Here is a 10,084-nt window from a genome sequence, read left to right as displayed (position 1 = left end):
TGGCGTTATGTGTTAAAAAGTTGAGTTTTTAAATTATCGGGATTACTGACGTTTTCTCGTTATAAAAAAAATGACACCTTAAAGATATCCTTATAATTCCATTTCAGATGCTCAGAAACATTTCTAATGATTTTATCTAGTTATCTTTTCGAAAAATAAGCGGTTTGCGATCGTGATTTTACTTTACTTGATAGGGAAAGGCGTACCGGCAATGCCGCAACAGCATTCCGTCGATTTCTCTCACTCGAACTTAATAAGATCCCTATGCGATTTACTTCCACACATGTAAATACCGACCCAAAAGTAACAGTTGCCAGCAAGGTATATTTAAAATTAATTTATTTTTGTTTTCTAAAATATTTTGATTAAAAGAATATCTGTAAATGTGGGCAACGCTGTGCCGGTCAAGCTTAATCACGTGACTAAAAGTTTATTCGGTATAATCTACAGTACGTCTGTCCGTTCTGTAGCTACGGGGTATCCGTGAGAGGGAAAACGATATTCTCTCGATGTTTTTCGTAAAAAATTAGACGACGTGTCCCATCAATAAAAATTCGACAAATTTGCAAGTAGCCAATAAAATGAGTGGGCGGGGACGTACTCGTCAAGTCGACGTATAAAATATATTGTTGTTTATTTAAATGTTTTTTGTCCGCATTCCTTTCATAGACACAGATCCAGCAGACGTACTGTATATTATTCTCAATTAATTAAAAAATGTACTCTATAAAAAAGTAAAGAGTTACTTTTTTCTTGAAAATCGTTTGATGTACAAGAAAATCTCAAGATATCAATCTAGTTAGAGTAGTGTTAGAACTGGTTCGAGTAGGATAACAAAAGTTAATGGAAATGAACTCTTTTTGTACCTGAAAACCACATACCAAAATTGAAGAAAATATCCAAAGTAGTTCGTAAATCCGATTTTTTTTAATTTTTAACACCCTGTAGGTCAGAAGGGATGTCGTTTAGATTTTGATTTAGAGATACCCGGTATATTTTTTTATCAATAAACATCACTGATTTATAAAATCATAAAATTTCCTTTAATTTGAATCTCAAATAATATTTAATAAGACGTGCGATAAAATCTGATATGATTATAAAAAATTGAATAAATAAATGAAAAAAAAAACATAATTACCTTCAACTGTATCTACTGCAATGGGAACAGGCACGTTGGTACAGTTCGCGCTACAAACATCAGGTTCCTTCAATGGACCCGTATGATACTGTTGACATTGAACACAATCCCTGAATTCCAGACATCTATCGGGGCAAGTCTAAAAATTCGTTAAAAAGCAAAATTACAACTCATCTATATTCTGTTTTACGAGTAGGGGGTGATCTCGACAGACGATGAGAAAAAAAAGATAAATGACGTCCATACCAATCCATTTATTTCACTAAAAAAAGTTTCTAATATTTTACTTAAATGTATAAATCCGTCATGCGCCGTCTCCTATTGTTTTTAATCAGTCTTATTGGTTTATTTCAAAAATGACAGATTATATTTCAATATGTTTAGAGTGAGGGACCGGTGAACGACGCAGATGCGTATGCACTCAACTTAAGATTTTTGAAACTTGCCAAACTCTTGTTAAATTAAAGGTTACTACTTGTCTCAAATTATGTCAAATAACCAGCGTTCTGGAAAACGATAAATATTTGCGATACTGCTTTTACATTTTGTTTAGTCTTATTGCGTGCGTTTTGCATTTTTTAAAGTGGAGGAAAAATCGAGGGAAAAGTAAGTATAGACCCAGAGAATAATATCACAGATTAGGTATCCTATAAGTATACAGATAAAAATCTTGTCCCTAATTCGTGGTACGAAAATTGTTTTTTATGACGATGTGCAAACGAGTCAAATTTCCTGTGCGCGAAAATAAACTCGCGTAAAATAACAATAAACAGCGTAATAGAGAGATATCGCTAAACCGAATAGCGTGCATGGACGTTAATAAGGCCAGGTGTTATTTACTTTACGTGAGGTGGTATTAACTCTCTTCATTTATAGTTATCGGATCGGAAAAAATTCTGATCGCGTCGCGTCCGCTATTTAAACTTAACCTAACTTTGAAATTGTTTTGTTTATTAGGTATTTTAAAACTAAAGGGCTAAAGTGCTTATTTCCAGTGCTTTATTCCACGTATTATGTGGTTCTAATTATTTATTCCACGTATTTATTATGCCACGTCTGCCAGTGGGTTTAGGGCAACAAGCAACAAATTCTCTTAGAAGGGCTAAGTCGTCATCTGCTGTAAACCTAAGACTATAGGTTCTTTAGTATTGGAAGAGGTGGAATCCATATTTTGGGCCCATATTTATTTAATTAAAACTAATTCCAGCTACTTAAATATCAAATTACCTAATAAAACTAAAGCAATAATTCAAAACAATTCAAACATAACTTAAAATAAAAGATCTCGCCGGTCGGCTCCGGTTGTCAAATACCCGCACATGCCCATTTAAGCAATTTTTAAACGTTATCAGAGGTTATTTAGAAAGAGCGCTTGGTGTAATTGATCCGCAAATTACGTCAGGCGGTAACGTTATTAGCGGGTGTTGCGTTAAAAATTGACTCGCGCATATCGTAACCATGATAAGGTACGCGTAAATACTGGATGACGCTATTCGGTTTTCCGATATCTCTCTAATAACTGTACCGGTCAGGCGCTGTGCACAATTTTAGAGGCCATAAGTGGGCGTGCTATGTGCGCAAACTAGTAACCTAACTAGTGCCCAATTCCGAAAATTGGAACCACGAAAAACAATAAAGAAAAAACAAAGATTATAATCTGTATAATATGAGCCACCAATAATAACTTTTAGTACTGTAGCATAAGGACAAAAGGAACGGCTGTAAAAAATTAAGATTAATGTTAATTAACCATCTTTTAAGATACAAAATTCTGTAAGTGTTGATTTTGTGTACTCTAAAATATCTGAAAATATAATAGTTGTATGTTATTCGTCGAAATTACTTTTACTTACAGGACATGCTTCGCAGAATTTTCCAGAATAACGGCTTTCCTTGGTGTTCTCGCACTGGCAAGCGCCGCACACGCACGTACCGTGTCCAGAGCATATCTCCCCGCCTATGATGTCAGGGGCGTAACAACCCGCAGTAGATGCCTCGCATGCGCAATTGGGTCCAGTCCAACCGGGTTTACAGTTGCACACGCCGCAATCGCAGATGCCGTGGGTTTCACCGCTGCACAGTTCTCCCATGTGTCGTTCGCAAGAGAAGTTGTCGCACTCGCAGTAGTCGCCATAGATATTCTGCAAAAAATGCATACAGAAAATAGAGATCCTGTATTTTAAAGAGTCGGGTCCGGAGTTGCATCAAGCTTCATTGAGCTACATCCAGGTTCCAGTTCTACCGGATCTATATCATTCTAACCTTTAATTTTAAATTTGCCAAATTCTTATCATCTCTAGCGATCTTTATAGATCTTAGCTGTTCTATTTATTTCGTAGAGGTACCTTAAGGTTCAAATTTATGACTATGAGGCAACCAAGTTTTACGAACTTTACATACTAATAAAAGATAGTTGACACACAATTACAGCCTTTCATCAAACCTGCTGCATAGGGATTGCTTAGCAAAGAGATCAGAAAGAAAAGAAGAAGCAAAATGATCTGCATTTAACAGATAATATTTTTAAGAAATAAAATGGAATGTTTTTTTACATACTTAAGTTTTTCAGCTTTTATAGAAAATACATAGATCTTTCGGCGAGTTTTAGCTGCGCTCAATATCAGTTTATGGACTCTTGCGTAGAATCTCACAAAAAGTGAAGACTAATGTTAACCAATTCGAACTTTACATTTTTCAGCTTTCAATCAGAAAGCTAGCTAATAACTCCATCTAATAAGAGAGAGAGAGAGAGAGAGAATTTGTTTGCTGTAGAAAAATATTTGTATAAGTATGTATTGTGGTTAAAACTGAAGTGAAATATCGGTGATAAAATGGGAATTTTATTTGACACTTGTCAAAAGACTTACCTCCAAAGTACCTCTGGATTCGCACTCACACCGTCCACAAATGCAAGTTCCCCTTCCAGAACATTCCTGTCCAGTGGTACTGTTCGGTTTAATGCATCCCAAAGTCTTATTGAACGACAACTTGTTAATTTCGTCAGCATTGCATTCACAATGTCTCCCAAACGCTCCAGGATTACACTCGCAAATACCACATTTGTAGGTACCGTGATGGTGACAGGCTGGAGCATTCTCTAAGTAGTACTAGAAAAAATTAAATTATATTGTAGATATATTTTTAAAACAGTATAATTTTGTATGGTAATACTCTGTCTCCTGGTTGTTCACAGTCGCAACCGCACAGCATCTCCAAGTCCATGATTAAACTTTCATTGATACCGACTGGATAGATTTTGATGGTTTGCGTGCGATCTTTTCGTAATTTCGGGCAGTTCAGCACTTCGATGTCGATTTTGAAGTTTATTACATCACCCACCTAAAAAAACGGAAAAAATATTAAACATAATAGGGGCAATATTCCTAAATGTGAGGAAAATTTCCACCTCATGGCAACACCGCATACAATAATACAGAGAAAATCCTTAAAATTCAGGAAAATTTCACCCTCTTGGCAATACCGCATAAGCCATAAAATGTATCTCAAAGAAATAATATAAATAAAGAAACCTTGGCTGGAACTCTGTAACGAAATAGCGATCGGTAGTGATGAAGAATACTGACCTTGGCCGTACAAACTAAATGGCAATTAATATTTTAAAAGACCTCTAGGCTTATTTATTTCTCTGACGCCGAATTTTTTATTTATCTAAAGCATAGCTTACCTTAATATTTGCACATTTGTTTGTATTCACCAGGGCACCAGTAGAATTCAGACATTTGGTAAAAAATCTTATGCTAACAGCACTGGAAGCGTTGTGCTTCATTTCGACGACAGACGAGATCTGTTCATACTGTTCCTTGATCAGATCCACTATATTAGAGCTGTCTTTTTCTAGTTTGGCCACTGATGCTCCTTCAACATGTTTGGCAAGTTGTTCGTATATGCCAATAGTACTTCCAGTGACAGCAAAAATAACATTGATGGAGTTCTTTTTGACAGCCAAGTTAATCTGCTCTATAGATGGGTAATCTTGGTAGGAAGACTCGCTATAGTATCCTTCGTTGCTCAAATGACAATGACCGTCGTTCGGTTTTACAATACCTCCCAACTAAAATAAAATTTAATGATGGTATTAAGAAAATCAAAAATTAAAATTTGCTTAAAAACAGGGACAGTTGACTCACTTTTCCATCTCCAGCATAGTGAAAACTGGCATCGGTAGAAAACACCAACAGTCTTCTAGCTCTTTCTCTCCAACCGATGTTATTTCTACACACGACGGCTTGCATGATGGCGTCGAAACCTCCTTCCGGCGCGTCCAAGTTTCCGGAAACGTTGGCTTGTTTCACCATTCTCTAAGCAACGTGAATTTTCGATAAAAAAACGTTTATTAAACGTCGTTTATTTGAACGTGAATATATTTACAGCTGATGTTATAATTACATGCATATCTTAAAGCCAAGTTCATATTATTGCAAACATACTTATATCAATCCTATTTTGATACTAGTTGTAGATCAGATTTTTACAGGTAACAGAGGTGGAAAAACTGTTATTTCTAAATACCCGCCGGAACTGTTATCGTTATTAACAATAACAGCTTAATATTCATTTTATATGGCTAATAAACATTTTTTATATATTGCGACTATTGTTTACCCAACTTCATATGAGAAACCATAGATGTCAAAGTATTATTATTTAAATAACTGATATTTTTATGAAGCAACAACTGTTCCTTTGATTCTTTTTTGGAACTGTTGCGCGCTTGGTAGAATTTCTAAGCGACGCTATGCCGATTCCACATCACTGTTATTTTAGAAAGTATAAACTGTTGCTAACCCTTATTTATAAATCTTAATTAAGAGTCTTAAAACACCAGATCATTAAATAATAATCAGTTCCAAACAGAACTGATTTATAAATAACAGTTTGAAAATAACAGATGATTAAATAACAACCAGTTTCAAACAGAAATATTATATTGGAAAGCAATAATTAATGATAACTTTTATTTATAAATCAGTTTGAAAATAACAGATCGTTAAATAACAACCAGTTTCAAACAGAACTGTTACTTTGGGAAGCAATAACTGCTGATAACTTTTATTTATAAATAACAGTTTTAAATTTTATATATTTATACATATAATCGAAGGCCTTCTACCCGAAGGTGTAGGCTTCTAGTAGCTACTTTCCATAAATAAAATTTTGCCACTTCTTGCCTAGGGCCATGCTTGCTGCTTCGGCGCAGCCGATCCCTCTAGTTTTAAGTAATTTTGCAACATTTTGATCCCAACGTGGTGGTTGGCAACGTGGCATTGTTTGGGAAATATCGTAAATTATTCTTGATCTGCAATTTTCCCGTATATCGCGAGTTGTAGTGAAAAATAATTTGAACTTTTTATTTGTATAGTTTTAAATTTTAATAAAATATATTTAGACGCATTGCTCATTCATAACAGATATCTCGTGAGTAATAGTCGATTTAATGTTTCACAGAATCGGCCATTATACAACTGAGGACCGCGATTTAAAATCCACCTAAACAAAATAGGTTTTGTAGGGATTGTCTCTGGTAAAATACTTTATTTTCCAGTAATTCTATAATTAAATACTTTTTCGCAATGATATGAACTCTACTTAGCATACTACTCTACTATGTTTTAGTGAGGAAAATGAAAATTAAATATTAGCTGCAGAAAATAAAATAACAAACCAAAATACGTATTAGTAAAAATATTTTAAACCAAGCCAACCACTATAATATTAGATTTATACTCTACTTAGTATTGTTAAAAACAATATAGGACCAAAAACATTAAATATTATATACATACATGGTATAAGTAATGGGGGTTATAAATAAATAAGTAGGTAAATCGGGGAGGTATAGATATGTTAATAAGTGTATGTAACAGTTGCTTGTATTAAAGGTATTAAAAGGATAATAATGACAGTAAAATACAGAACTGGTAGTACATTAATACTCGTATTTTAGTTTTTAAAAGGGATATGTTGCTACGGAACAGCAATATAAGGATAAATATAACTCGTTAAATTACAAAATCCATTGAGTTTAGAATCCACGAAGACAAATTTCATATTTCTTATTATACTGGTTATAAAAATTTCCTTAACCAACAAAAATCTTTGTCCCTCTTCTCCTGAGACATAGATCATAAAATACACTGTAATAAAAGATATAATGCCATTTATAGGTCCAGAACCCTTCTACGGCGTTGCACAACAAATCTCTAGAATGGTGGAGAGATTCACCAGGGTAGACAGGCGAAAAAAATCATAGTGGACATTCGCCAAAATTCACGACAAACCTGATAAGCAAAGACAGAAACAGAGTCAAAGCGGTAGTGGATCTACCGAGGGGTGTCTCGCTCGGGTAAAAAATGTACACGTACTGCCAAAATATCCTTCCACTGCTAAGCGACTGCCAATGACTATGAAGAAGACTGCCTATGACTGCCATGTAATTATTATAGGGGACTGCCATAAGACTGCCAGCGACTGTCATAAGACTGCCAGCGACTGCCAAGAAAATGTACATGTAATTCCAATAGTGAGACACCCCTCGGGATCTACTAACAGGGCATTGTAAGATGAAAAGGAATATGCAGTAATCGCAGTGGAACAGGCCGTTATTTTGACCTAACATATACAAGGAAAATTTAAACAAACCGTTTGAAACAGAACAGAGAAATAAAAAATAAATGTAAATTTATAAAAGAAATAAGATTCTGTAAATTCTAAACTCAGTAACTTCTATGTCAATCGCGATATTCTTAGAAATTGCTAGAAAAGGAAAAGTATCAAATATGTGTATGTTACTTGTTATACAGAAAGACAGAAACTGTTAAAATATTAGAGAATTAAAAAAATAAAGACACTAAAACGGGGTTAGATTCAGAAATTCGTCGTTAGTCGTCCTGTGACTTACTGAAAAGAGATAGGTGTCTTGGGACAAACGCATCATATTGTGGTAACCATAGGGGGCAGCGCAATCAGCGCAGGGATGCACTAAACTACAACGAAACATACTCTTTCTAACGTTTGTTACAATCTTAGATCCTATAAGCTACGCCATAAGGTATTGCAAACAACTTTTAGTTCTTTTTAGAAAACAAGGTTAACAAGGTGCATTTCAATATTTCAACGGATTTATAAAATTCCGACAGCAGCGCTCTGTACGGCAGAAATCATAACTGTCCGACTAACTTTATTTCACGCCGTCCCGGTTATCGTTTATCGAACTGAAATAATATTGAAATCGTGGCCTGTCATAATATATAAATATTTTGATTTTTACTAGTGCAGTTATTGAACCTATAAAATTCTCAGGTATGAAATGCGTGTATTCATTTAATGCTGTTTCAGGTAGTAAAAATTAACTGAAAACAAATCCAAACTGGGTGAAGCATTGTGTAACAGTTTCAAATGACAATAAAATTGTCGAAAAAATGTTAACACGTAAAGGAGGTCGGTATAGCATGGTTGTTAGGCGCAATAACAACTCTTAAGGCTGACGCTCACTAGACGGAAGCGCGCCGGAGCGGCGAAAAGGATTTTTTATAATACATAGTTTTAAATCGTTTCGCTGCCGACCGCTGCGTTTCCGCCAAGTGAGCGCGCTCCCATTTAAAACTATGTATTATAAACATTCCTTTTCGCCGCGCTGCCTTGCGCTCCGTCGCGCTTCCCTCTAGTGAGCGTCAGCCTTTAGGCTCAATACAACTCTCCCAGAACAAAATTTTACAGGTTTCCAGGTTTTCACACCGATTTAATCAAAAGCAAAAATAGATTCAGAAAATTCGACTTCTAAAATTATAATTATGTACCTTTAAAAAAATTGTTATAGTTCAGATTAACCCAATTGTGTCCCAACTAGCAAAACAGGTGCGTAAAACTATGCTCGCCTACCGTAGTTAAAGCAGTCGGCGTGTTATTACCCATCTAAAAAGTTTTATTAACATGAATAATAAATTATAATAAACGTTAGACCTTCTGAAAATATGAAAAAGCTTACATTTTTTTTTAAATTATTACAAACTGCACCTACTAACTGCAATACTTTTCAAATAATATAACAAATTTTTTGTGTACTCGCTATTTAAGCTCGTGTATTTGAATAATGTGTATATGAATTGTGGCAGTACCCTCGGAAAATGCACCATGCCTATAAACCTATCCTTGAATCCATGTGGGGTATCTGAGTTTGTGCAATACGATATTGAACATGAGTGCCAACTTTTAGCGGATTTTTGCTACGTTGTCAAGTTCAAACAAAAAAAAACTCACTGATATGTTTTCAACAAGAATGAAGTGACTATCTACGTAGGTTAGAAGATCTAAGATTGCAATAAACATCACGGTAAGTATACTTTAACTATTTTGTTCTATTATACTACTTGTATTATTGTCATAACATGGTATACTGACCTCCAAAAAGTTCACAATAAATTAGAAATTTGTTTATTATTGAGTTATCGAGAAATAAATTACCTTAGACTAACAATATATTTCAATAAAAAAAAAAATTGTTGCAAAGACTTTTTGATGGTCACTGTATAAAACTTTGAATAAAAATATTAAAGACATAAATTGATATCCTAAATCCCCATTTTTGGCAGTTCTGTTTGACGTTTTAATTGACACATTTGATTTGATTTGAAATTTTGTCAATTTGTTGGGCTTTTCTGAGCTTATTTTACGTTATTTCTGATTTATTCTACAAATGGTTTTGATTAGAAGTAGTAAATTTAGAAGAATACTGTGTCAGAACTTAAATTAATAGTGACATTATACATTATTGCGAATCCAAAAAAAGACTGTAAAATAGTTAGTTGTGCAACGTCAATGGGCGCATTCAGTACACACACCGGTTAGTCCACCGGTGTAGAAAATTAAAGTGAATGCCAATGGTAACTCACCGGTTGTGGTCACTTGAGAGCCTACCGTATTTTG

The 10,084-nt window shown here is 34.6% G+C and overlaps 1 protein-coding gene across 2 annotated transcripts in view; it reads right to left on the bottom strand.

Moving 5' to 3' along the window:
- The window catches only part of LOC115881443 (integrin beta-PS), a 36,363-nt gene that overhangs the window by 21,583 nt on the left and 4,696 nt on the right, over positions 1-10,084 (bottom strand). The window contains exons 5-11 of one of the 2 annotated variants that reach the window (XM_030898919.1): positions 8,061-8,145; positions 5,290-5,460; positions 4,827-5,213; positions 4,313-4,480; positions 4,009-4,248; positions 2,995-3,282; positions 1,142-1,280 (exon numbers count right to left, since the gene is read on the bottom strand). In XM_030898919.1, coding sequence (XP_030754779.1) covers positions 1,142-1,280; positions 2,995-3,282; positions 4,009-4,248; positions 4,313-4,480; positions 4,827-5,213; positions 5,290-5,460; positions 8,061-8,145 — 1,478 coding nt within the window. The remainder of the gene's footprint in view (positions 1-1,141; positions 1,281-2,994; positions 3,283-4,008; positions 4,249-4,312; positions 4,481-4,826; positions 5,214-5,289; positions 5,461-8,060; positions 8,146-10,084) is intronic. The other variant, XM_030898918.1, reaches the window with a different exon arrangement.

The sequence above is a fragment of the Sitophilus oryzae genome, unplaced genomic scaffold (assembly GCF_002938485.1).
Source record: "Sitophilus oryzae breed Bouriz unplaced genomic scaffold, Soryzae_2.0 scaffold_1720_pilon_pilon, whole genome shotgun sequence".
Classification (NCBI taxonomy): domain Eukaryota; kingdom Metazoa; phylum Arthropoda; class Insecta; order Coleoptera; family Curculionidae; genus Sitophilus; species Sitophilus oryzae.
Note: the sequence above shows the minus strand (reverse complement) of the source record. Positions and strands in the feature narration are given on the sequence as shown.